General features: G+C 55.2%; 1 protein-coding gene across 6 annotated transcripts; it reads right to left on the bottom strand.

Moving 5' to 3' along the window:
- Positions 1-15: 15 nt before the first annotated feature.
- Positions 16-27323, bottom strand: ZMYM3 (zinc finger MYM-type containing 3). Of its 6 annotated transcripts, none has more exons than XM_068697444.1 (25): positions 27036-27323; positions 19622-20518; positions 19129-19172; positions 18644-18716; positions 17659-17950; positions 17042-17219; positions 16407-16619; positions 15662-15812; positions 14984-15099; positions 12872-12958; positions 12510-12660; positions 11756-11928; positions 11167-11332; positions 7604-7662; positions 6932-7100; positions 6181-6296; positions 5825-5999; positions 5204-5350; positions 4261-4364; positions 3751-3919; positions 3479-3630; positions 2942-3056; positions 1714-1968; positions 1501-1618; positions 16-1335 (listed from the first exon to the last, which is right to left on the bottom strand). In XM_068697444.1, the coding sequence occupies exons 2-25, from the start codon at positions 20502-20504 to the stop codon at positions 1137-1139; spliced, it is 4305 nt and encodes a 1434-aa protein (XP_068553545.1). In that variant the 5' UTR covers positions 20505-20518; positions 27036-27323; the 3' UTR covers positions 16-1136. The 6 variants fall into 6 exon arrangements, with proteins under 6 accessions (XP_068553545.1, XP_068553544.1, XP_068553543.1 ...); XM_068697443.1 differs by lacking the exon at positions 27036-27323 and adding an exon at positions 26550-26972; XM_068697442.1 differs by lacking the exon at positions 27036-27323 and adding an exon at positions 23234-26337.
- Between the last annotated feature and the right edge of the window lie 215 nt (positions 27324-27538).

The raw sequence follows: 27538 nt of genomic DNA, 5'->3' as shown, positions 1-27538 counted from the left end.
AGCAGGGGCTGCCCGCAGGTTTCTGCATCTTTATTTGAAATGAATGGTTTCCAGAGACACAGGGTTAGTCCTACCGCCCTGTTATCACTACAACAAGACTGGTGAGTGGCTCACTCTCCACATGGACACAGAGGACAGAGGGCCCCGGGCCAAGGCCCAGAACAATATATACAGGCTCAACAGTGCCGAGACCCATGTACAGCTCAGGAAAACCGACCAGAACACGAGGAGGGGCAGGAGGCAGCAGGGAAGAGCACGGCCGAAGCCAAGCCTGCTCCAGGCAGGGCACGGGGGCCCTGCAGCTTTGGGAGGGAGGGGAGAGGCCAGGCAGAGCCCCTGGCTTCTGCCAGCAGCTGCCCGAGCCCAGAGCAGGAGCGGAGGGACCTGCCACCGCCGCCAGCACCCCGGCCGGCTTGCACTGCTGGTGGCACCTCACACGGGGACAGGGGGGAAGAGGGGCAGCACTGGCACAGACCCGTGTCAGTCAGTTTTCTGCTGACTCAGAAAACGTCGACAAAATTGAGGGAGGCAGCCCAGCTGGGTCTCAGCCCTCTCGTTCCAGCACTGACTCCATCTGCTCCCCACAGCCACCTCCCGCCCTTGAAATCGGCCCTTGCCCTGCCCAGCAGCTCACGTGCCGCCCGTGGTCCTTCCCTGCTGCCTTGAAAACCCTGTCCCACTGCAGCAGAGCTGTTCCTGCCACGCCACCTGCAGCCTCCAAGAGCTGATGCCAAGGGAAGGGGGAATTAAAAGCCTCAGGGGCTGCTGGTCCCAGGCAGCACTCTGCCGTATTGTGCGGTTCCTGCCCCGGGGCAGGGGGAGAAGGGGTTAGTGTCAGGGGAAGGGGCCGCAGCCCTGGGGAACAGGAGGACAGAGCCAAGCCGGGGCCACCGCCCTGGGGGCTTTGCCACCTCTGTGCTGCAGGGCCTGGCCTGGGGGAAGATGGCCCACGCGGCTCTGGGACGCGGTAGGACAGGCCTGTTAGGAGCAGGATGGGATGTCTGAGTCCCGTAACGATGAGGGGACAGCACTGCTGCAGCCCCGGCCCCACCCTGCGCTGCACGGCCCCCGCAGCAGGAGGCAGGGAGATGAGGTGTCCAGGGCTGGAGCGGAACCAGCCCAGCAGCACCTTGTGCTTAGTCCATGTCGTCCTCCAGGCCACCGAGCCGGCTGTGCTCCTCGTAGATCTCCCTCACGGCCAGAATGCGGTTCAGCATGCTCTCCAGCATGCTCCGGTCCATGGGGATGACCGAGTACCAAAGCGGGGACTCGGCGATGCACGACCGCTCAGGCTGCAGGTAGAAGATGTCGTTGCGGTTCCGCAGGCTCTCAGGACTGCAGAGAGAAAGGAGGGTGAGCCCCAGGGTACGAACAGAAGGCACTCAGAAAGCCTGGCCTGCCCTCTCGGTTAGCCCTCGAAGGCAGCAGCTACTCCACAGAGTCACCCTGAAACTGAGAGGTGGCCCCAGAACTTCACATGCCTCTTCTCCAAAGACTCACCATTTGGAGAGATAAAATTCATAGAATTTGACTGGGCATCGGAGTGGGTTCATCCTGTTCTCCCGCTGCTCCAGCACCGGTACCTCCTCCTCTCGCTTCCGCTTTCCAGTGCCACCGTCTGCAAAGGGGCAGAGAATAGGATCATGGCTGGAACATGATGGGGGGCAGGGGGACAGGGAGGGACAGAGAGATGTTTGTATTGTCAGACCCTACCTCGGCCTTTCTTCTGCTTGGCAGGAGCATAGTAGCGGATGCTCACTACCTTTGTCATGCCCCGGGCTGTGGTACACTTGCGGGACTGGCGCACGACGTTGGTGAAGGAGAGCTGCATGTGCTCCTCCGCTGTCTGCAGCCCGAAGAACTTGGTGTTGAAGAACATGAGGGTGTTGAGGAGCACAAAGGGTGAGTAAACGCCCAGCTGCTTGCACTCCCAGAGGTGCTCCTCCTCAACACGTGAGAAAACCGTGTCTGCAACACAGAGGAAGAACCAGGTCAACACCCACAGTGGCCTCGTGTTCTTTCAGGAGGGAACTAGAACAATGTGCCTGCCAGCAATGGCTGGGAGCCAGCCCCACGCATCTGGAGATCGTGGGCCTGGAGCAATCCCTTCACCCTGCGCAGGCAAGCTCGGCTCGGTGCTGACGCTTCACAACACCCACTGCCCCACGAGGTTATTCCTCCAGAGCCGCTAGTGGATCTAGATGCTGGCTCTGCCCAGCCACGAGCCGTCCCATAGCACAGGCAAAACACAAGCTAGAACCCAATCAGTCCTAACAGCTCGGCTCTATAGACGGCCACAAAGAGGACTGCAGGTCAGTGCTCCACCACACTGGGTGAGGTGAAAGAAAAGCCAGTTCCTGTCTAGACACACGGGTCTGGAGCCAAAGGCCTCTGCCTCCACAGCCAACATGCAGAGGGAGAGGCTGCACCTGGGAACTAGCACTTGACAAAGCGCTGCAGGGAAGGGAGCCCAGATCACAGCATCATGAAAAGCTTCTGCAGAGCTTTGTGGCAGTCTGCTCCCAAGGTAGCAGCACAGCAGCCATGGCCAGCACTCGGCAGTGTGCAGGGCTTGCCCACGGACTGGGAAGGGAAAGGCATGGGCTGCTGCACCTGTTGGGTTTGGTGTGCTCTTTGCCAGAGGTTCAGACATCACTGTGAAGTGAACTATTGTAAAAATTCAAACTGTCCCAGGAAACACAGCAGCCATACTCTGCTGCCAGCCAACCTCACTCTGGGAAACAGAAGCTGCTGAGGCATAACCCAGGCTGGCTCTGCTGTCAGTGTGGGACAGTAAGACCCCAAAACACAGCAGGACAGCACTGCCTACGCCAAGAAAGAGAACTGAGGCTGGAGGAGCACAATCTGACTGCAGGATCCAATGCTAGAAGCAGAAACAGGGCATGTGCATGGTGGTTCAAGGTAATCTGGAGACACGTACTGTTTGGTAAGATCGTGGGTTGCCAGCCGCTCAGGGACTTGTTGAGCTCTTGCACGAAGGTCAGGTAGTAGAGGTCTGTAAATATATTCACCATACGATTGTTCTCGAGCAGGTACTAGAAAGGACAGAACACACAGTCAGGAGAGACACGGTAGCACCTGGAGTGCAAACCCTCCCCAGAGAGCCCAGGGTGCGCACACAGAGCCCCTCCTTGTACAGCCAGAGCTACAGAGCAGCATCCCAAGACCACCCACTCCTGAAAGTTGTGAGGGGAACCCCAGGACATGACAACAAAGCAGACGTGGTGCTGAAGAAGGGACAGAGTTTGGGAGATCTCCCAGCCTTCCTCAAGGATGTGCAGGAAGGGTGCAAAGCCAGGGCGTAGCTGTCACCCTACCCACTGCACTCAAAGACTGAACCAGGTGGGTTGCTGTCCTTGGTCACCAGAAGGCAGAACAAAGGGAATGAGCTCCCCTCACCAGATCTGAGCCCCAGGTCTGGCTGGGAAGGACTTGAAGACAAAAAGCCCTCCCTCACCTGCTGGATGCCTAGGCAGAGGTAATAGATGCTGTCCGGTTCGTAGCGCTCCCCGTTGGGCCGTGTTATCTCCTTGACAAACTGAGCCAGGCCGTAGTTGAGCTCAGCTGCTGTGCAGGCCAGGATGTCCTCCTTGATCCTCATGGGCTTGGCTGTGGAAACAAGCACGGCAGCCTCAGACAATAGCCTGCGAGGTCAGGAGCACCTCAACACCTGGGGCCCAGCTGCTGGGAGGTTTCTGCCACTCCACCCTGTACAGCCAGGGCACTTACGGCCGAAGCGCAGCTCCTCTCCCTTGCTGGTCTCTCCCCCTGCATACTTGGCTTGCACCCAGGACTTCCAGGCATTCACACCGTACGAGTAGTTGAGTGCTGTGCAGCTGGGCTGACTGCTCATCGAGTCCCGGGAACAGCTTTCAGAGAGCACCAGACGCTTCTGCCCCTGCAGAAAGATGTGTCATGAGATGAGACGTGTACCTGGGACAGAGGCAAGGCTCCCAGCCGCTCCTCGGGCCTGCTGACAGCCAGCTCCCTCCCACCGTGCCTATACCCACGCCAGCAGGCATCCTCCTGCTGACAGCCAAGCCAAGACCCATCAGTTTTGAGGATCACAGGCAGGAAAGAGGCCAGCTCGCACCCAGGGCCCCAGACAAGTACTTCCATCTCCCTGAAGGGAGAGGGTACAACCTCCCCAGCACACCTCACCTCCAAGTATGTCCCAGAGGGCAGCTCCCACTCCAAATCCATGCGGCTTTGAGCAGGCAGCACCCACTAAGAGCTCACCTTTCGGACAGCACGAGGCAGCTCTTGCTCTGTGGACACATCATCTGGCCCCACCAGCCCACAGTCAAAGAGGAAATCCACACTGGGGTTGATGTCCAGAGGGTCTGAAAGGAAACAGAGGTGGAAAAACTCAGCTGAGACACCTCATCTTGTCCCCAGCAGAGGTAAGAGGCAGGCAGACATCTCAGCCAGATGACTGTTCTGGCCTGGTTCTTAGCCAGAGGCAGAGGCAACACGTAGCCCAACAATTCGCACCCCCACCCCTGCTTGGCACGAACATTTAGCCCCAGCCCAGCAAAGGAAACAGCTTTACCTGCCAGAGCTGCAAGCTTTCTCAGATTAACCAGAACCCAAAATTCCCCCTTCTGACAATTTTGTGGTTTTTTTTTTTACACTTCAGGAACATTCCTCATCCCCTCACACCAGGCGAGCACTGGTGACAGCCTGGCACAGCACCCCAGTTCTCTGTCCTCTGCCACAATTAAACTGCCTCCGAACTGCTGTGCATGTCCCTGCTCCTCCTTCCCACCTCCTGCCCTTTGACAGACACACTCAGCAACTCTGCCATCTCCCAAGACATCGTGCCCTGTCCAGGTCTTTCAGGCCTTTCTGGATCCTCTGGAATCATTATCTGTAAACATACCAGCCCCTTTGCCATGCTCTTTGTGCTGTTAAAATCAGCTTCTCATTCCCCCTTCTCTATGTCTGCAGCAGGTCAGTTAGTCAGAAAACAGAGACTTGTTCAAAAGTGGTGGTCTCACCCCCGCTGTGGGCAGTCATCTGCAAGACCCTCAGTTCCTGGCCTCAAGTGGGGTCAGTCAGAGGGCATGGGGAGGTAAGTTCACACAGGTCTTAACGCTGTTGGCAAAGGTGGGCTGAGGGCAGCAGGAGGACCCTGCTGCAGTACGAGCAGCCCCGCGTGCCTGCTTCACCTAGCTCTTACTCTTAGGGAAGTCAGCCTCCAGGTCCTGGCCTGGCTCATCGAGGACGTTTGCCATCTTGACAGCCATAGCCAACACGTCGTCCCGCGCTGGTCCGAACAGATCGCAGTCCTCCAGGAGACCCTCTGCACTCTGGTTACTCACCAGGTCTGCAATGCAAAAGCAGGTCAGAAACACAATTTTCAAAAAAAGTCTTTGGTCTGTTTTCCCTGTGACAGCTGGAAAATGAAGTCAGGCTCCCCAGGGCACAGTCCTGGGCTCAGAACAGCCCCACAATGGCTGAAACTGCAAGAAACTGCACCTCTGTCCTCTCCCCAGCCATGACTCTAGTCACTGGAGCTTAAGGAATGCAGTCCCCAGCTAAAAACATCTGTGAGGTCAGGACTGCTGGTCTGGCCAGGCAGCTGCTTTAGGTAAGAGCCTGAACAGCCACGAGCCTGGCACCCCCACAAGGGTCAGTGGCTAGCACTGCTCCCTGCTCCTAGTATTTCCTCAGCAGTAGTTGAGGGCTTGCTCTGCTCTTCTCCTTCTCAAAGGCTTTGGGCAGATGCTCTGGCTCCCAAAGCAGGCAAACCCCACGCGACGGCAGCTGTTGGGCCAGCCCAAGGCATGGCAGAACCTACCGCACAGGTCTGAGGAGGCCTTGTCCAGCTCCTCAGCCTCCGCAATCATCTCTGCCATGGCCAGGATGTCAGCCTCCAGAGGGTTGGAGGGGATCTTCACCTTCAGCTCCTCAATGGTCTCCACAATCTTATCTGTGCTCTCCAGCGTGGTGGGCAGGAACATTGGCACAGGCACCTGTTGACAGCAGCACAGCAGGCAAAGATCAGAGACATGCTGCGCCCGCAGGGAGCTCTGGCTCGGCCGACTGCTGTAAAAGCAGAGGCAGGAGTAGAGGACAGACAGAGAAGCAGGAAGGCTGCAGCGAGGCAGGACCGAGACAGTAAGAGAACACAAGCAGGTGAAGTGTGTCGCTTACCGGGACAGGCATGGAGAAAGGCACAGGTACTTTCTGGCAGTACATATGCATAGGCACAGGCACGAAGATCGGGACTGGGATTGGCAACACAATCACCTGGGGCTTCCAGTCAGCCTCTGACAAGAGCAAAAGTATGTCAGTGAGCTCGCTCCCAGCAGCTCCTCCACCCAGCCGAGCTGTGCACTGCCATGCCCACGCAGCCATCCAGCACCACAGCCTTTCCAGCCACCAGCGCCTGTGACTTACGGGCAGAGCTGGAGCAGCAGCAAGCCAGGCAGCCCTGCAACCCGCGGGGCTTGCCTTAGCCAAAGGTGCAAGCCCTGCTCTTACGTGGCCCTGCCAAGGTCTAGTTGCTTTGTATGTGCTAGAGACTGCACGCACACACGTACCCAACAGCAGCTCCACAGTGCAACCTGTTCAGCAGACAGCCCCTCAAGCAAGCTGATGATCTCTAGAGGGAAACAAGTTGTCCCCTAGAGGGAAACAAGTTGTCCCAAATACCATGAGAGGTGGGGTCATGCTGCAGCGCTCTCTGCAGCTTTCCTCCTGCTGCCGTTCGAAATGGGTGCCCTACCTCCAGCCTTTCCATGCGTTCCCCGTACATCCCTAACTCTCCTCAGCGTAATGCTGAACACCCAGCAGCTCTGTAAGAGCATTTCAAGCTGGATTCACACTCCGTCTGGAGCAGGGACATGCTACCTGCCTTTCCAAAACACCCCATCAGTCCTGGAGTCATGTCTTACTTTCCTACCTGTCTGACATCCTTTGGACTTCATTTCTATCTTGCAGGAAACACCCCGGTTCTGCATCAGTGGTTTACACATGGCAGCTTTGTTCTTCCGAGGGGTGGCTGGAACTGGAGGGGGCGGGGGAGGCGGCGCGGCTGGAGACATCTGTGCTGAGGAGGTCTTTGCTGACAACTAGGAAACGCAGAAAGCAGGAGGTTGGTGTCCAGCAAAAGCAGCACCACCTCTCCTCAACCTCAGGTACAGCCTCCTGCAGCCTGGCAGCCCGCAGCACACGTACACATGCTCCCACGGCCACATTTGGCCAAAGGGCTGCCAAGCTGATGTTGGTGGGCAGCAAACCTGTGTGAGATCCCTGCAAGAGCCAGCAGGGAACTCAGAGGGACAGTGATAATGCCCAGGCACAGGGGAGCACCATGCAAAAAGGAGCCAGCACCACAGTGGCAGTCTGCTCTGGTGTCTGTTTCATTGTCGGGGAAATTATTTATCCCCCGTGCAGGAGATGTGCTGAAGTTGCCCTCCCCAGCAGCTTGCATCAGCTCCCACTGCCCAGGCCACCACCATCTTAAAATACACTGGCTGTAAAATGAAATCTCCGCAAGCAATGGCAGATCTGTTCTCTTTGGGGACAAACACTTCATGCTACCTTGCAAATTCCTACCTCCAGCGGGCCTTACCGTGTTAGTCTCTGCCTTCTGTGGGGAAGAGGCAGGTGGTTTTGGTTCTGAAGACTGACCTGCAAGAAAAAGCAAAGCCTCTTAGTTTAAGAGCTCCTCAGCTAACAGGTCCCACTGCTGGGACTGGAGGTGGCAACAGCCACAGGCCAGAGGGCAGTGACGGGCTCCCCAGAAACTGCTCCTGGCCGCTCCAGGAACAGTCATTCCAAAAATCTCTAGCCCTAGCACCTCCGAAGGCACTACAACTCCAAAATCAAGTCATTGCCATGTCATTTTGAGTTCCCCTGCAGTCCACCCCATTCCCATCACAGCAGGTCAGGAGAAATCCCAGCCCCTTGTGGAGAGAGGAATCCAGGGCTCCATTCCCAGCTCTGCCTACTGGCTTGCTGTACCGAGCCATGGCCCCTCCCTGTGCCTCCATCTCCCTGCTACAAATATCTTGGCAAAGTGCTTCGAGATCCCTAGGAAGAAGGTGACAGAGGTAATAGCTTGCTGTAAGGTATCCCAGAAAGTACAGAGGCAGCTTTGCCCAGCGCTAGGGATGCAGGAGAGAGCGGATCACCAGCAGGTAAGAGTGGCAGACACCAGTCTCAGATGGTAACCGTATCATCCTGCCTCGGATGATAATTCTGTCCCACTCGCTTTGCAGAGCAGCCATCTCAGAGGCTGCCGAGCTACAAGCACCTTCATCCAAGTCTCCTGTGAACCCTGGCTACCCACGTGGCTGGGAAAAAGAATTCCTTCTGCAGCACTGACTAACCGTGGGCCATGCACGAAGGAGATGCCCGCAAGGAAAGCAGCAGGTGTCAGCACCCAAACGGAGTGGCAGGTCCATTTGCTCCTCCTACAGATAGGCTCTCCGGGAAAAACCCAGTCTCCCAAAGGATCAGCACACTGGCATTTATACTGCGCCATTTCCTGCGTCGCGAGGAAATCCCAAGAACTTTGCTCGTCAGCAAACAGAGGCACAGCAAAAGCCATTTGGTGACAGACACCGAGGGGACAGGCAAGTTCCAGCCCAAGCAAACTCCCTAGCCTCCAGCTGGACGTTCAGCCACACACCTGCCATGTCTCAGTGGGTCCAAGAGCTCCCCGTGACCAGTCCGAAGTGGATGGGCAGCAGGAGACACGGATAGGGAAAGAAGCTATGGAGAAGAGTATGAACGGAGTCTGCTAAAGCAGAATAAAAGCAAAGGTCATTGTCTCACAGGCCAAGGATTTAGGACAGCAGGAAACAAGATCCTCACACCACAAAGCTCTACACGCTACATGTCCAGGCTCTCAAGAAAGCTGCAGCTTGTTCTTTACTCTCATCCTAACACCAGCAAGGAACTGTCAAGGTCTCAACTGCACCAACCAAGGCGACTGGCCCTCTCTCCAGATGGATAGCCCTATACAGAGCCCGTTCCCTTTGAATTCTTTGGGCACAGTTCTGTGGCAGGAGCTCCTCAATCACTTCTTACACAGACTGTGTTCCCAGCAAAGGAACGGTCACTTTCATGGTCAGCAAGCACCCTCAGGATCACCAGGCTGGCAGCAGCCACTGGATCGCAGTATTTTAGGCAATACTGGCTATAAAACAAGCAAGTAGTCAGCAGCCCAGCCCCAGCTGGGCCTAAAATCCAGGTAGTCCCTGAGAGATTTACGACACCACTGCCAGATGCACAGAAGACCCTGACTGGAGCAGGCAGAAGCTGTTCCTCACCAGTGGAGGCAAGCTGCTCCTCCTGCAATGCCCCGCACAGCACACGGGGCTGGAAAGCTCTGTGTAAGCGCACAGCAGCTCTGGCTCCAGCATCCTTCCACTGCAAGCTGGCCAGGATGGCACAGTCCCTGGGCAAGGCTGGCTACAGCTGTCCCGCAGCTGGCACAGTGAACACAGTGAGCTCTGACACAGTGAAGGGCAATGCCCCGCACATTTAACAGCAAAGTTCCTGGTGGTGTTGGAGAAGGTACTCAAAGAGAGTCTCATGGTCCGTGTCTCCAAGAGGTAAGGGCCAAATGGTGTGAAGTAGATGCTTCCCTTGGCAGGCAGTGGCTTGTTTGCTGTGCCTGTGTCCCCAGAGCAGTGTTACTGGTGCCTCACAGGTAGGATGCCTTGAAAGCAGAGCACAAACCAAGCAGCACAGCTAGGGCTGTAGAATCACTCGGTGAGCTACAGGGGCTGGCAAGCTCAATGCCTCTTCCTCCCCTGGGGCAGCAGGACACTCTGTGTCCCATCAAGCAGTCTCTCTCTGGACACCCCAATGCCAGCTGAAACCGGCAGATTTCCATCCAGGTCACCCCAACGTGCTGTCACTTGAGCTGTCACCTCACACGGCATTTTACAGAGCATGGCTCTCGGAGGGCAGGTCAGGACTCCCCTGCCTGGGGGAACCTCCTGCTTCTGGCAGAGCAGCTCTGCTGTGCTCTCCAAGCACTGGTGGCATCCAGGGTTTCCCCCATCTCGCGATTAGCTCACTGCTGTGAGGAGAGAGGCACCAGGAAGAGCCTGGGGACGGAGGATGAGGTCTCTCACTGAAGGTCTTCCTCTTGGTTTCCCCTCCTCAGCGCACCCTACTCAGGGTTTTACACCTCACGAAATTCCAGGGGGCAGCGAAGCACTTAGCCTGCGATAGAGGCATCTGTCGAAGCTTGATGCGCTGAAGGAAGTCACACCACAAGCTGCTGGCATTTTGTTACCTACATCAGATCACCTAGAAGACCATGGCCTACCACAGACCGAGCAAAGTGAGACTATGCGAGTGTCCGAGGGCCATGCGATGTCTTGTCACTCTCACTACGAGCACCTTCCGTCCTGAGGGACCCCAAAGCACTTTGCAATCTTCCAGAAGCAACTGGCTCAAGTTAATGATAGGAAATGGGGCAACAGGCAGTGAGAATCTCCTCTCCAGCGGGAACTCCACAGATGCAGAATGGGGTTATCCGGGACACGGGGTTGGCAACTCCCCCAAGCTGCAGCGATCTTTGGGTAAGTGGTAGGACTCCAATCTAACAGCGCAAGACAGAGCCTCCAGCGGCTCTGCGCTCCCTCAAGATCGGCCTAGGTTCAGCTCTGGCTGAGGAGAGCCCACCTACAGCATCACCAGCACCACTTCCTGCAGCACCCTGCGTTTTCCTTGAATGCTTCCCATCCAAGCACTGACCTGGCCCAATCCTGATTAGTTTATGAGATCTGAGAAGGTCACAGCTCGGAGGTGGTGTGGGGCTGCAGGTGGATTATCATGCCAAGCCACGCTGTCCCCTAACCCTGTAAATCGCTGGCAACATGAGGATGGAGTCGCCCGTTAAATCCCTGAGTATCCTCGCTAAGTGTGAGCTACAGGCAGCACGCTGGCACCGGCTCCTCCCGTCTGGGCCCTGTGTGTCATAGAACCATAGACGTTAGAGATGGAGAAGCCCCATTAGGTCCCACTCCGTCCTTTCCCCCCCAAGGGCCAGTGCAGGATTGTTCCCTAGCGTCTCATCCAGTCCCAGGCAGGAAGCTTCCACCCCTCGCTGTTCAGTCTTCCCTGTGTCTCTCAGACTGAGCTATGCAGGTCCCCTCCCTCCCTCCTACTCACTGTTCAGCAGGCTCTCGGGCCCCTTCTGCGTGTCCAGGTTGGGCTGGTTCTGTTGGTTGTAAAATCGCAGCAGACACTGCTGGTTGCAGAAGTGTTTGATTTGCCCTCGCCAGTGGATGGTTTCCAGCAGCTTCCCCTGACGCTTGCAGGCATGGCACCGAGCTGCCTAAAGCCCGCATCAGCAGGAGAGAAACAAGGAGTAACTAACCACACCCCCTCCGAGTGCAACACAACTCTCCAGTGAACGGTGCACATGGCAAGGTGCTGTGAGCTTCCCCACAGCAGTGCCCTGCCAGTGCCAGCCGGGGTCTCCAGCGGTGCGAACTTCTCACAGCAGCACTAGCCGCGGATCCAGCACTGTGAGCTTCCTCAGTGCAGTGCTCTGGCAGGATCAGCTGGGGACTCCAGCTACGTGAGCTTCCCCGTAGCAGTGTCCCGTCATTGCCAGGCAGGACTCCAGCAGTGCCAGGTTCTCCGCAGCAGTGCCAGCCAGACTCCAGCAGTGCGAGCTTCCTCAGCGCAATGCCCACTTATCTGGGTGCCGTGCCCACCACAGCACTTAGCACAAGCTGCCAGTGCCAATACTGACCTTGAAGTACCAGAGCAAGTATTTGCTTTTGCAGTCTTCACTACAGAAGTCCCAGGTGCTGCCCTCCAGCTGCTCGGTGACCGCCCGCTGGCAGGTCTGAGAACAGTAGGTGCAGGTGATGCAGCACAGGCCCAGGTTCTTGGTGAAATCCTGTTTGTAAAGAAGCACACACCCTGCGGAGAAACAATAGGAGTGAAACCTTCCCAGGATGAACTGGGGGCCTCCCTGACCCAAACATGACCAGAATCCAGGTCTGCGGAGACAACAGAGCACGCGCAACACACTGTAGGGAACAATCCAGCACTGGCCCCTGGGGCTGGGATAAGATGGGACCTCATGGGGACTTGCCATCTCTCACCTCTATGCTTCTAGGAAGAGTCTGACTCCAACCTCCTGTGTGCAGGAACCCAGCAGGCAGGGCAAGGCCAGGTCAGGCCAGCCCAGACGCAAGAGCGTAGAAGTGCATGATGACAGGAGGAGCGGAGCTGCCACCTGCTGTCTCCCCAGCCCCCAGAGAGAGAAAAGCTGTGAGAAAGCCCTCCCCAAGGACACAATGAATGGTAAAGATCTTGCCCTCGGGCCTGGCTGGACAGCAAGCCATCCCCACTGACAGTCCTCCCTTTTCACTGCATGGCGAGGCTCTCGCCCCAGGGCCTGGCTAGAGTCTCCCCTCTGCTCCACTCCATGCTCTCTTCTCCTCCCCCAGCAAGGGCTGGCATGGGGGCTCTGCCTCTCCCGTGCCTTCCCCAAGTACCTTCGCTGCAGAAGTTCTTCTCCACCCCAGAGAAGCGGATCTTCTCGTGCAGCAGCTTCTCCTGCTTGCAGTGCTCACACTGAGACACTACCCCACGCAGCCGCTTGAAATCCTCGCAGCAGTCCTTGCAGCAGAACTGATACACCTTGTCCTGCCAAAGAGACCGCCACCAGGTCAGCCAGGCTGGCAGGAGGTCCCCAGGCTTCCCGGGGAAGCGAGGGCAAGACCGTGGGTCTCTGCAGCCGGGGCATTCGTAGCACTGGCTCAGAAGGGGCTCTGCTTTGAGCAAGGAGAGGAAGAGCTCTGCGGTCCTCGCTGGGGTTGGCCTCAGCCTCAACGTGCTCCCCGGGGAAAGTCCTCACCTGCCAGTCAAGGATCTCCGGCTTCCCACTGAAAAGGTTGTGGCAGTAATGGCAGTTCAGGTGGATCCCACCTTCCGGGCTGGTGCGCTGCGGGAAACAAAGACAGCTGACGGAGGGAAAGGCACACGGAGGGCAGCAAGCACCCGACCTGCACTGCCTCCAGTCGTGCTGCCTGCTCCACTGATCACAGCAGTCCACCAGCCCCGCTCAGCCCCGTGCTGCCTGCCACTGTCAGTGACTCAGTCAGTCCCTCAGATGTTGTCTCAAGCTCCTGGAGAGCAGACTCCTGAGTAATGTCACTTTGCTTCCTTTGTACTGGGTGCAGCTCAGGGAGGCGAGCTTTCAGGCTGCCACACCTCGGCGTTTGAAAACGTTAAGGGATAGGGGCTCTGCTACCTCTGCTGGGACTAACTCTGCAAGATCTCAAAGCACATGTGCCTGGTTCCTATTTTCAGGGTAACGTAACTTCAGAATTGAAGTAGGCATTCTCATGCCACCTTCCTCTGCTAGATTAAAGAGCCATTTAGCACTTGAGGTCTTGTCAACACAGATACATTATTAATAAAATAATCTGTTTATGTTGCTGATAAGGTGCTCTGCAAGTGCCTCTGTACATACAATTTTCAAGGCTCCCTGTAGTTTTGCAGCTTCTTTCAGTACTCGCCCTATTTTTCTTCAATATTAAAAATGTGGACATTGGATGAATATCCGTCCTATCTGTGCCTCATTCTAGGTAGATCTTTTGCTCCCTCCCTAGGCCCCAAACTTTTAACTGTAGACTGAGCTTAGTAGCTTATCTGCTGCAGTCACAGAGCCTTTTCAAAGTCCTTACGTTCCAGGACTTACAACCTCACATTACCTGGGTAAGGCTGATACAGGATCTTGCACTGAGCTGTATTTAAGTACACGTTAGGAGGAACCCATCTTGTCAAACAACCCAATGGCTGTGCTTTGCTCTGACCTCAGCATGAGTTAACACTTCACCGGTTTTTGTTTCATCTGCAGAATTTTATCTTGCTTACTTTGACATTATTTCCAGATGACTAATGAAGGTGTTGATGTTATTGATATCAATACTGATCCCCAAGAAGACATCATGAAACACTCCCTTCGGTGTGTTTTTTTCTGAGATCTGACAGTAAGATGTCACCTAATCCAGGTTATGCGTGGCTTTACTCACATGTACTCACATTTACTACAATGCTGATTTTACATGGCAAGAACTCAAGTGTTTCATGAAGTCTACACCTGTACAGACTCTTCAGCTACCCTTGCCCACAGTTTGTGATCTCAAAGGATTTTTATTTTTTTGTGATATCAAGGATTTTTTTTGTTTGTTTGTGATATCAAGGATTTATTAAAAAAAAAGAAAAAGAAGAGGAAATAGAAAAAAAAAAAACAACAACACACAAAACAAAACACTGCAACTGTCAGTAACTAACTCTCTACCTCTAGATGCTCTAAGTTTTCTCCATTGCCCAAGGCATGTCTTGGCCTAAGTTTCCCAGGTCTTCCTGGCTGTTGCTTTGTTCTTTGACAACAGTACAAAACTAATATTCTCCCAGTTGCCTTTGAATACCATGAACATTTCACAAATGCTAAAACTCAACACCAGAAAACTGAAAAGTATCAGCCAAGCCTTTGAGGACTATTAGGACATGAGGTCTCCAAGCCTGCTGGCTGTAAATTCTTAGACAACATGACCTGGGTGACTTATGTTCCTTGGTGATACCTGGCTCAGAGTGCAGCTCCGCCTCTTTCCATGCTAGCAGGTGCTGATGGTGCTTTGCTAGCTTATTTGTGCTTTTGCTTGTACCTTTGTAAGGCCACTATGTCCCAAACCACTCATGCAGCGCAGTTCTGTGCTGCACTCCCACTGGGCATAAGCTGCTAGACAGGACATAATTACAGCCAGCCTTATCTCGGCTGAAGAGAGGGGAGGTAGGGCCAAGAATAAGAAAGCGACAGCTACAGTCACTGGAACTCCTGTGCTCCAGCAGAGACTTTCTTATGGACCCTCCCTGAGGAGCCTGAAGAAGCTGCAGCCTCTGCTAAGTGTGAAAAGAGGCAGGAGCTCTAGGGCCCAGCCCAGCATGAAGGATTTTTCAGTACCTGGAATTTGGTCCAGCAGCTGGGGCTGCAGAACTGGTAGACAACCCGGTCTGTCTTGTTGTAATAGCAGGGTTCAGATAAACTCTTTCTGCAGAAGCTGCAGGGTCTAGGGGGACCTGATGAAACAGACAGGAATTGGTGAGGCCAGCAGCAAAGGACTGGATTCTGAGGATGGCATGCAAGCTACTCACACATCCTCAGTCTGGAAAGCTATTACCAGAAGGGAAGGGACAAGAACACCAGGGAACTAAGAGCACCAGCTTCTGCTAGGACAGAAATATCAAACAAGGATGGAAAGCAGACTGGTTCAAGGAAGTGATCCTGGCTCTACAGAAATTTGGACAAAACAGACTGCAATACTTGTACCAGTCAACAGAGACCATACGCAGTCCTGGACACCCTGGTACTCTGTGCAATTCCAGCACAACACAGTACTACAACTGCTTCCTGCGTTCCCAAGAACAGCAATGGACACTACCCCCTCAGCATTACAATGGCTACGTACTGCAGGGTCACTCCCTCTCCACATCTCCTTCCACTTGCCTCCCTGGACTCCTCCCCAGACACCTTCCCAGGTGAGCACCATGCCTTCTTTCCAGTCTCATCCACAAGGCATAAATAGCACAAAGGAAGGAGTTAAGAGTGGAGAGGCGACTGAATCCCTGTGAGCGCCCTTACCAACCAAGCCTGACTGCTTCACTTTGTGGGAGGTAGTGCAGCAAATGGAGCAGAACAGTCCCATCTTGCCACTGCGATCCACGTTGGGCAGCATGTCGAAGTTTTTGCACAGCGTCTTGCACCACATGCACGGGTAGACTCGGGTGTTCTTCTGCAAACACAGAGCAGAGCAGAGCTGCCAGGGAGCCCATCACAGCCGCCGAGGTCCTACCCTCACACTCCACCCCACTACAGCATCCACCACAGGGAACACTCAGTGTGAGAGCCAGGCTCACAGTCTGCAGGTTCAGGTGGTGGTACAAAAAAGCCACCTTTGGCACCTCTGCTTCTCATTTCAAGGGTACCCTGGCAGGAACACAGAAGCTGGCAGTCCTATCAGGGCAGTTAAGCAAAGCCTGCTCAGACCACAGAGGAACAGATACAGCCAAGCTTTGGGGAGGCATCCAAAAGAAGCCATCTCATGCTAACTGCATTTCCCAGTGTAACTGCACAGTCCAGCTGTATCTGAGTGTTTGACCTGTGCTCCAAGATGGGCCCCAAGCAGTACAACTAACTTCTATTTGCCTGCTTCAGAGTTTCTCCACAGCAGTCTCTTAAAGCTGTTCTGTCAGCAATAAAAGACCAAGGGGGTTGAAGCTGCCTGCTATTTATTGCATCAAGTGTCCTGTGCCAAACTGAACGAGGGAGATGTGTACCCACCGAGGAGCCCCCTCTCCCCTCGCCCCCAGCAGCTGACTCCACACACCTTCTTGTAACTGTTGAGACAGGCAGAGTTGCAGAAGCGCTTTTGCTGGCCTTCGTGGAAGAGGTACTCCAGGGGCAAGCCCTTGTTGTAGATATAAAGTCCACAGTTATCACAACAGTTGGTTTTCAGCCCCTTGGTGGCTCGGAACTTGGTGAAGCAGGCATCGCTGCAAATGCGGTGAACCACATTCCCGTTGCTGACCTCGTGCTGGATCTGCAGAGACACCGCTGCTGTCACTCCCTCAGAACACCACGGGTTTCCCTCCCACACGCATGCCACACACAGCCCTTGGGAGAATGGGCTGTTACACTAAAACCCAGGCGAGTTCCCTGTTGGAAGCTGCTGTCAACTCAAGCTGGCTTCTTGCCAGGAGCCAGCAGAGCAACTGGGAGAGTGGAGTGGCAGAAAGTAGCAGTCTGCAGGGTGGGGAGAAGCAGAAGCTGTATTTCTGGGAACAAGGGCTAGTTCACAGCAGCAAGGCAGAACCTGGGAGTGAGCCCGAGGCAGCTCAGGGACTGAGACCTCACACAACAGGAGAACTCAGCAAATGCTCAGCAATGGTTCCAGGCAGGGACAAGGTCTGCAGGTCACAAGCTCCTGATCTCGGACAAGCAAAATACAAGGGATTTGCTTACCTCACCAGGTTTATGGCAGACGCTGCAACGGATGGTGTCTGAGGGGTCAGCAGACTGAGGTGCTGGTCTCTGCTGCTGGGCCTCATAGAGGGAGAGGCAGACGGAGGTGCAGAACTCATGGAAAGAGCCTCCTGAACCAATCTGGGCAACCACAGAGTCCTTGGTGTTCCAGATCTCCCTGCGGATCAAAAGGAATGCGTTAGTGCAGGGACACACCAGTACTGCCCCAAAAGAATGGGGTGGGGTGGCACGCTGAGGTGCAGGGACTTTGCTATCCCAAGGAGGTGGCAAGAACCGGCCCACAGCAGCCTCTGCTCCAGCCCAGAGCGGCGGTGCCTGAAGGTGAAGCATGCAGGAGGTTGTTTTGAGGGGAGGCAGGGATATGGGGCATTAAGCCTGGCAGGGAGAGACAAAAAATAATGTGAAGGGGGTGAAAGGAAGATGGGATACACAGCGAGTGACAGAAGACATGGGGCAACACCTGGCAGTGGACAGATGATGTGGGAGACAAAGGAAGCATGAGGATCACAGGGATGGGTACTGGCAGGCAGGGCTGTGGGGCAAGTGAGGGGGGTCACAAGCACAGGATCGCTGAGGAAAGGGCAATGACCACTCACTTTTTACAGAAGGTGCATATCTTCTTGCCAGGTGGTCTTTTTGAGAAGGTGGTGAGGCAGGAGCTGGAGCAAAAGAGCTGAGGGAGCCCTTTACGCTGGTAGGCAGTCTGGCCCTTCTGCAGAGGGGTCCGGCAGTTGGCACACGTCATCTTGGTGACCGTAGAGCGGGCGGCTCGCTGAGCCATCTGCGTGCGTAAGGACATGCGAGTCGAGCGTCGGGTACGAAAAGGAACAAAATCCTCGTCATTGGGATCGTCCACCATCGCATCAGAATCTTCATCAGAGACTGGAACTGCAAAGCAGAGGCAGAAGACGCAGAGAAATTCCCCATTAGGAACTGGGACAGAAAGTCATTCCATGAGAGGCATGCTGGGGCTTTCCATGGTCATCTTGCTGCAGTCTCTCTCTGCTTTCTACCTTCCTTGTTAGCAAGATAAAGGGACCCAGTAAACCTTAGAAGGACCAGTAAACCTTAAAAAGAACAAGCTGGATTGCCAGACACTTCTCCAGCATAGGCAGACAAGGAAGGACCAACCAAAAAATGCTAGGGGACGTCAGTGCAACTTTCAGCATCTCAACAAACAGAGATCTCAAGTACTTTTACAGGGAAATTCCCCAAACACAACCTTCCTCCAGACAGCCTGATGGCTTAGAGGCAAAGGAAGAAAGGTCCTGGCTAAGGAGACGGAAGATGGATTTCCTGGGAACATCCCCAGAGTCTCATCCTATTACTACTTGCTGCTTGTCCACAAACCACTGTAAAAACACTGCAACCCTCTCCTCAACTTAAAGGCGCTGAGAAATCAAGGCAAGAACCCTGAAATGAAAACTCACGGGCGAATGGACCTGTCCTGTGTAACAGGAAAGGCTGCACGAAAGCTCCAGACTAACCCCATACTATTCACAACACAGTCTGCCTGCCCGTGCTGGGCCTAGGCCTCACGCTCTGGCTGAAGGCAGGCACCGGCCAGCCCTGGTTACTCACTGCTCTCAGAGGAGTTCACAGTTTCAGGCCTGGCAGTTTCTGATCTTCTGGCTCGTTCACTTCTTTTCTGTTCCTAGAAGACATTCAGAAAATACTTAGACTAACCATCTGTTGGGACGACCATGGGTAAATATCTCAGATCACAGCGCAGTTTCAACCTCTGGGTTTTGAATTCCCAATGACCAGGCTGAAAAAGGAAAAAACTCCACAGATACCTGACCAGAGATGGCAAGGGGGGCGGGGGGGTAGAGGGGCAGGCAGGCCTATGGGAAGGAATGACATTCCACCTAGGGGTGGCAGGGAGAGAGATGCTGAAGCCACATGTACAGCACAGTGGCAGCACACGCAGGGACCACTCCATCACTGGAGACGTGCAAGCTCCTTCCCAGAGGGGTGACCGAACAGCCAGCATCTCAGTGAGTTTGGCAGCAGCCAGACACCCCCAGTTCTCCAGCAGCATACGTACTTGACTGCATTCTCCTCACCTTCTCAGCTGGCGTCTCGCTTCCCTTCCCAGACAGGCCTTCTCCTGCAACAGAAGCACAAAGAAACTTGAATCTCACGTCTTGGTTTTCTCCAACACAAGAGAGACCTCCCTGCACGAGGGGAGGCAGGCTGTGGGAAACATCTTCTCCTGGTCACCCTCATCTCCAGGAAGGACTCCAATGATGAGGAGCGTGACTTAGGATGATGTACAGCAGCAGCTTTATCAGGGGAGCTCCTAGCTGCCACAAACATTAAAAAATCAAAGTTAAAGCTACAAAAACCAGAGTGAGAGCTTGTGTGCACCAAAGGAACAGCTTCCAGAACGTTATTCCTGATAGGCAAGACACTTTTCCCACATCTAGCCCATCAGCAGCCCCAATGATTTCCATGGCAGGGGAAGATGGGGAAAGCTGGAGTGGAGAACAGCCTCCAACTTCAGCCGGCAGCCTTCTGAGCTACAGGAAGCCAAGTCCTGCAGAGCCAACAACCTACCTGCTGGTGGCTCAGCTTCCTGTGCCTTCGGTACGCTACTTTCTTTAAGGGGGTTGTTCCCGTTGTCATCTCCTTCCTCCGCCTGGTTTTCCTCCGTGGGCTCATGGGGCAGAGCTGTTGCATTATTGTCCGGGCTCAGCTCCACCTCTGCTTCCCCTGCAGGCCCTTCCCTCTGCACAGGAGAGCTTTTCCTTGGTGCCTTCAACCTCGTCTTTTTTGACTGTTTAAGATTGAGCTGTGCAGGGGCCGCTGGCGGAGTTGAGGATTGTGCTGTGGTTTCTTCTGTGGCTGGGGCACTGCCGAGGTCTCCAGAGTGAGGGACGGGCTGTGGGGGCGATTCGGGGGCATTGTCATCAGACGGCGCAGGAATAGCAGCGGCACCATCTTCCTTTAGGTCCCCAGAGTCTTTTTTTGGTGCGTCTTCCCCTTCTTTCCACGTTTCTGGAACAAGGGCCTCTCTAGAGGGGGCAGAGGAGTCCCCCGGCCCATCCTCCGCGTCCTGGGAAGGCCGTGCCTTATACAGCCTGTCCAGACCCTCCGATTTATCTAGCTCCATCAAGCCAGCAGTTTTATCCAGGTCATCTAAGACACCGGGCTTCTCCAGCATGTCCAAGACACTAGGTTTATCTAGACTGAGGTCACTTGATTTGTTTAGTTCAGACAGGCTGTCCCCCTTCACTAGAAGGTCCAAGTCCCCGTCTGCGGTCACCTGCTTGGATTGATCCCAGTCAGGGGGCTGAAGAACTGAAGCCTCCTGGGTAGAAGCTGTTTGGGAGCCCAGGAGATCTTCCCCAAACTCCATGTCAGCAGGAAGATCGCCAATAAGTGGTTTGTCAGGCAGAGACAGGGGGTCCAAGGAGCCCGAAAACTCACTGGAATCCATTTAGAAGATGACAACTGGAAATGAGAGAGACACTTGCAAGTTAATGGAAAATAGACTAACGGTGCATGAATTGCCCACTCCTCTGAACATTGCTGGAGTAACTGGAGGCCCGGTAAGATTGCTCGCAACACCCAGCATCCCAAAAAGTCAATCGCATCTGCTCGTGGGGTTACAGAGCTCTGAGGCCGAGCAGCAGCAGCGAGATGCAGCCGTTCGGCAAAGCAAACCTTTCAGAATTCTCTATAGCATCCACACCCCTCGCCGCAGCGTGGCAAACAGACGTGCTTATGCTAAAGGACACAGTGGGATATCAGAAATGATTTGAGCACCAGTTCAGGAGGCTCCACGCAGCTGTTCTGCAGCGCGTAATAAGCCTTTCGCTGCCTTCCTCTGTATCTCAGCAGACCCGAATAATCTGGCCTGTCCTTTCTCCTCATCTGCTAGCACACAGCTAACCCATCTTTTATTTTTAAGATATCTCTTCTCTTAAACACAGAAACAGAAAGAACTTGATTATAGCTCTACAGTCTGGTCCTTGAAGGAGATGCAGCATGACAAAATGCAGGAGTTTTGTCAGAGGACAGACACGAACCACGTTACCCCCTAACTACAGCTACAGCCTGGGGCCATAGCGATGGGGGCCAACACTCAGAGAACAACCGGAAAAAAAATAATGAAGTTTTTCCTCGGGGAGGTGTGCTGCCATTTACCACCACCAGACGGACAAAGCTGCAGCCCAGCTCCTCCAGCCAACACCACCACCAGGCAGGAAGGGCAAGACCACGAGGTGAGGCCAGAAGGTGTTTATATTCCTGTGGCTAACGACAAACTGTACCCCTGCAAAGGGACAGAAGGTGAAAAGCCTGAAGAGGGAATGGGAGCTGTAGCCTGACTTGATGTAGCATCACATCCCCAAACAGGCTGCAACTAGACGCTACAGGGAAGGCGCTGTAATCAAAAGATGTGGCACCAACCTGTTCCCCTACTAGAATCATCCTAATCCTAACTTTGGCACTGTTTTGAGCCCTGGACATTCAGTATTCCTGCCTGTCTGGGCTTACCATGAGCATAACACACCCATAGCTATGAAGGAGGAGGCCTGAAGCAATTTCACTGTGATAGCTGAGCAGTGTTTCCATTACATCCTCTGAAAGGACAAACAAATCTTACTCACAAAGGGTTTACTCAGAACTACACAAGAAATATTTGGACAGAGAAGGTACCCAAACTCTGAACCTCATTTAAGCAGGAGTTGAAGAAATCATACCTTACAGCTGGAGTCATTATCTCCTTCCTTTTATCTAAAAACACTGCAACATTTTCTGTTCCAGATAAGCAGTTCCCCCAGTCACAAACAGAAACTACAGAAATTGTCATCTTCACAGTCTCAGCAAGTCTCACCAATAAAGACTGATTATTCCATTCATTTTCTTCAGTTACAAAGAGACAAAGCTTCCAGAAAGAGCTAATTCTAGAGCAATGCACAGCCTAACGTGCGTTTTAGGGTGGGTGACAGGGAGGAGAACAGAGTAAAGCAGAAGTAAAGACATTTGAAAGAAAGGTCGTAAGAAGTTGACGGAGGTGAGAATCCCCTCAAGACAAACCTGTTTTCAGCTGCTCTGAACACAAACAACGCCTCCTTCTCAAAGGTGTCTCTCTGGAAACCTGGGTGTGGGACAACAGACCTCAGAACAAGCAGCAGAAGGGCTGAGCCCCTCAGACAAGGAAGGAAAACTCATTTACACGCTTTTGTGCAAGTTTGCAAGGAACCAGAGAGGTGATACTCCTACAGCACTTGCTACCTGCAGCTGGCCTAGGCTTTGCCTAGTAGCAAGAGACCCTGGGAACAATTTTGGAGCACAAGAAATCCATTTTGGCATTCCTTCCTAGAGGATAATCCAAGCAGCAATCTAGGAAAACCTACGAACTCGCCACGCTATTTGTGTGCCCTGCCAAACAAACGAAAGCAGCTGGTTCCAACAGAGCCTACCTTAACGCTGGCTTTCCAGCTCTGTGCAGGAGGACGTTATGATGTAAGACAAGACTCTGACAAAACTCACTGGTGACGACACCGACCAGCACAACGGTCTTAAAGGGAACAAGTATCCTGCAGGTTGAGTCAGCTCCAAAATATGGTATGTGGGGGGAAAGACATGTGGACAAGAAAGACCTGAGAGCCCACAACAGGAGCACTCACTCGCAAGTCCTGGTTGGAAGCGCAGTGCTTGCCCTGTGTGCTCAAGCTCCTGTCCTCTTTCAGCAGCTCTGTCCGAATCCCCCAGCAGGACAGCCCACGTTCTGGTGAGCAGCCCGAAACATCTTCGCAGGGTGTGCAAAGCTACGGACTGCCGCAGTCAGTCAAGGAAAATGTCCATCTACTCGAGCATCCCATCCCTATTCACACCAGGAGTGGGAAGCTGGGGAGAGAGAATGAGAAACAGAACTAACAGGGCAATTCCTCTTCAGGGCATCCTCCCATATCAGCTGCTGAAGAACTGCTTGGCTCGAGCTGCACTGAGACTGTCGCTGCTAGGAGGCTGTACTGGACAAATCCTCAGCGAATTTGACTAATCCCCCTTTGGACCAATTTATATTTTGGGCCTCCAAAAGCTCCCGTTCTAACACCTTCTGCAGCCTAACATTTTGTTTTAAAAATTATTTTTTCCTGCTGCAGCAGAGCTCCGTGACAAGTAGATGCAGAAACAGATGGGCGCTGACTTCTGACGTACTTATCAAAATCTGGAAGAGCTGATAGAGTTCGTGTTGAGATGGACCCCAGGAGGTGATGATGCCGCAAGCAGTTTGGGTGGGAAAGCAAGGAATGCTTCTGCCCATCACTGCAATGCTGTTTCCCTGACAGCAAAGTCTTTACAGCGACTTCCAACTGCCGGCTGATCAGGATCAAGAAGGCAGCCCCTAGAACAGGAGAGAAGGATGCTTTACAGCTCCGTGGGTTGCTCTGAAGCTGAACTCAACCCGAGAAAATTAGAGCTGCCCAGCTGCAGGCAGCGAGGTAAGAAACCCTGCTTCTTTCGCTTGCCCCAGGCTTTCAGATTCGTCTGGACTTTCTGCGAGCTTCACAGTGAGTTATGCTGCCAGCTGAATGTGAGCTTTACCTCCTGGTAAGGTCTCTTCTCACTACCTCTGACGGATGAATAACAGCTTATTGTTTCTGCCAGATGCTGAACTGATCCACCACATTTCATCTCCTTTTTATTCCAGGACTACCTAACGCGCAGATCACTCACTGGGCTCCGGTCATCGGTCTGCCTGAAACCTCCCCCTTTTCCAGTCATACCTGGCAAGGAGGGGAGTACACTGCAAGATTACTCAATAAAAAAAACAGGAGACAGCATGCCGAAATCCTGCACATTTTCACAATCTGCCCACAATCAGACGTTTGGAAACGCCTCCCCTGGGACTCGGCACCATCCCCTCCAGAACATTCAGCAAGAGATATCCCTGGGAAGATGAGGTTCAGAGCTAAGCCCCCTGCACGACAGCCCAAAGCACAGCGCTTCTCAGGTGCAAGTGTTTCCAGGGAGGCACAGGGACTGCTGAGGGTCCTCCAGAAGCACCCAGGCACAGCTCTGACCGTCACATCCATCTCTGCTGGGACACACAAGTCTCCAAGCGACTGGCTGGGGCTTTATGCACCTTGCTCAAGGCACCACTGGTGCTGTACCCGCACGCATCTTCCACATCCGAGTGTCCTTACTCAGCTGCCTGTTAGCAGGGGAATGCACGGCCTACCTGCAAAACCGTGGAGCTACCATCAAAGATTTAATTAAAATCAGCGAGAAAAAAAATCCTGCTGGTGCTCCCTCACTGTGGGGCGAGGGCCTCGGAGGTCTCCAGTGCCCAGAGAAGAGCACAGCGACCGTCTGCCTGTCCCCAGCAAGCACCTGCTTGGGTGCCTCTCCCAGGCTTGTTCCTGGATGCGAATTCAGGTTTTAAAGATTTCGAAGGCTGAAGTATTTACCTTTTTCGCTTGAGATCATTTGGTACACAGAGAGCATTAAATAAGAACTGCCACAATTAAGACACTTCATCGACATTCCGGCTAGCTCTTACCTACCAGTTCTGTAAGACCCGAGCAGAGAGCTCTGAAGGAAATTCTCATTTTGGCACCAAATTTTAGAATAAACTGTAGCATCCAAACTAGTATTTCCTGACAAAAACAATGACGGTTAATACCTGGCTCCATCCATAAAAAATTAAGGAAATAATGTAACATCCTACCAGCATGGTTCTAGGCAACACATCTTCATTAAGGATAGAGCCTCGAATGACAAATGCGGCAGAGGCTAACTTCATTGTGGCAATCTATCCGAGTTTACCTGGGCAGCTTCTAGCCTTCCAGATTTAAGCACTGCAAACATTTATTACAGATTGCCTAACTCGTTTTAAAGCAAATTAATTCATGAAGAATCACCAGGGAACCGAGCGCACTACTGCGGGCCAGACAAAATTCTCTGGAAAGGGGCAGAAACGATTTCATTATTCACTGGTGGTTTCGGAGAGGCGGCTCTGCCTCCCACCTGGCAGCCCAAAAGGCATTCAGAGAGCACAACGCCTCCGGTGCCGTGCAGTCCATCACTGCCACGACAGACCATGACCATCGCCTGCTTGGTGGTGTGTCTGCACGTGCAGACAGAGACTGGAGGAGCTGAGGTGCTTAAAAAACAGAACCGAAACACATCTGACCCGGTAATAGGGGAACCCCACTGTTTCAAGACTCAATCATTGCTTAGAAAGCACATTCCATTGATAAACCTGTTTGATTATAGAAAGAAATGGGGAGATGCAACACGACCCATCTCAATAAAACCACCAAGATAGCAAAGGACTCTGGAGAAACAGGCAATCGCACAGGAATGCTCCAAAGGCTGCAAGTCAAGGTTCGACAAACCCAGAGATAGCTCTTACACGGACACCACCACAATCCATTGCCTGCTTAAACGACTGACCCAGCGGTACGTAAAACTGCAAGTCAGAGGGTTTAGGGCAGCGTTCAGCAGCTCTCGAGTCAGCCGCAGCTACTGCCGGTGTCCCTGGACAAGCTCCTCAGCCTGCCCCTTGCAGGCAGGGCTCGGGGGACAGCTGCCCCCTGTGCTCTCCCTGCGTGTTACCGGCTCTCTCGGTTCACCCACAGCAACCAGCCAAACCCTCCAAAGAGCAGATGGTGCTGCACAATTTCGGGGTCCCTGAAATTCCCCAATGGCAGGGCCAACCAAGCCAGATTTTGAGCTTGCCTTTGAGGAACTTCATCTCAGCTCCATGCTAAAGGAAGGACGGGTTGCTGACTTCTTGACTAACTGCCTGGCTTTGGGTTGACCAGAAGGCTCCAAAGAGACTTGGCCATGCTGCTGGGGTCTCAGCGCTACGTGCGGGTACTCCAGCACTGCTGCACTAGCAGCAAACGCCCAAACATCAGGAGCGTGCCCACCCATCAGGGACACTCACATCGCTTCCCAACACCTCCCGAGGTCCCTCCCAACCTGGATCCTTCTTCCTAGGGTTCTTCGACCAAGCCTTGCTGCTGGGGGAAGTGCGAGAAGGCCACGGGGTCTCAGGGACGGTGCCCATCGGGTCCCAAATAGGGGACGCGAGGCGAGCGATCCAGCCGGGCAGCCCCATGGGGCTGGTAACGACGGCCCCGAGCACGGCCCCGACACCGGGACCAGGACCAGGACCAGGACCGGGACCGGGACCGGGACCACCCCAGCCCCAGCCCCAGCCCCAGCCCCAGCCCCAGTGGCGCCCCCCAGCGGCCCCGCCCCTCTGCAGACCACGCCCCCTCCCCACAAGCCCCGCCCCTTTCCTTTAGCCCCGCCCCTTTCTCCAGGCCACGCCCCTTTACAGACCACGCCCCTTTCCAGGCCCCGCCCCCCATCCTGCGGGGGCCCCGCTCCGCACGCGCCCGCCCCGCCCCCCCCTCCCCGCGCCCACCGCCGCGCGCCCCCCCCCCCTCCCTCCCCCCCCCTCCTTCCCGCCCCGCGCTGCCCGCAGGGAGGGGCCCCCTGGAGGCGGCGCCGCCCGCACCTGGCCGCCCGGCGCCGCGCCGCCCGCTCTGCCCCCAGCCCCGCTGCGGGGTCGCGGCCCCTTTAAATGGAGGCGCCGCTCGGAGCCCTCAGCGCGCTGCGGGCCCGGGAGGGGGCGGGGGCAGCTCCCCATTGGCCGCGCCGAGCGAGGGACGCGTCCCCATTGGCCGCGCCGGGGCTGGGGCTCGCGAGACTCGCTGGCAGGCGGCGGCCTCCAAAACGCGGAGCGGGAGCGGCGGCTCCGGAGCGGAGCGGAGCGCGCAGCCCGCACCGTGCCGGCCGCACGGAAAACCCGGAGCGGATCCCGGAGCGGCACCGCGCGGAGCCGAGCCCCGGGGGTCGGCACGGGGCACCCCGAGCCCCCCGCTGCCCGCGGGGCCGCCCGCAAAGCGCGGGGCGGATTTCACGGAGCGGGACGCTGCCCCCCACACACACCCCCCCACACACACCCCCCGTTAACCCTTTCGCCGCCGCCCCCGGCCTCTACCTGCGCACCGGCGGGGTGGGGAGGGGAGGGGGAAGCGGAGGGGGAGGGGGAGGGGGGGGGGGGGGAGCGGCCCGGCCCGGCCGCCGTCGCCACCGCCGCCGCCTCCCCGGAGCTGGAGCCGTCTCCCCGGGGCGGTGAGTGACAGCGCGGCCGGGCGGGGCCTCGCGGGGGCCCGGGACGCGGCGCCGCCCCCGGGAGGGGCTCCCCCGGCCCCCCCGGCCCGCGCCCCGCCCCCGCGCCCCGCCCTCACACGCCCCCCCCTCAGCGCCCCCTCACGCCCCCCTCACGAGGCTTCACCCCCCCCACACCCCCACCCTCACGCCCCGCCCCCCCGCGCTCCCCTCACGCCCTTCCCGCCCCTGCCGGCCCCGTGCACGCGCGCGCGGGCACTGCGGGGCGGGGGCGCGCACGGCGCTGCACGCGCTCAGAGCGGGACGCGGCCCCTTTAAGAGGCAGCGCGGGCCCCCCCCCTCCCCTCCCTCCCCTCCCTCCCCTCCCTCCCG

This window comes from Anas acuta, chromosome 13, assembly GCF_963932015.1.
Source record: "Anas acuta chromosome 13, bAnaAcu1.1, whole genome shotgun sequence".
Taxonomy (NCBI): Eukaryota; Metazoa; Chordata; class Aves; order Anseriformes; family Anatidae; genus Anas; species Anas acuta.
The sequence above is the reverse complement of the archived record's forward strand: the minus strand, read 5'-3'. Positions and strand labels throughout refer to the sequence as shown.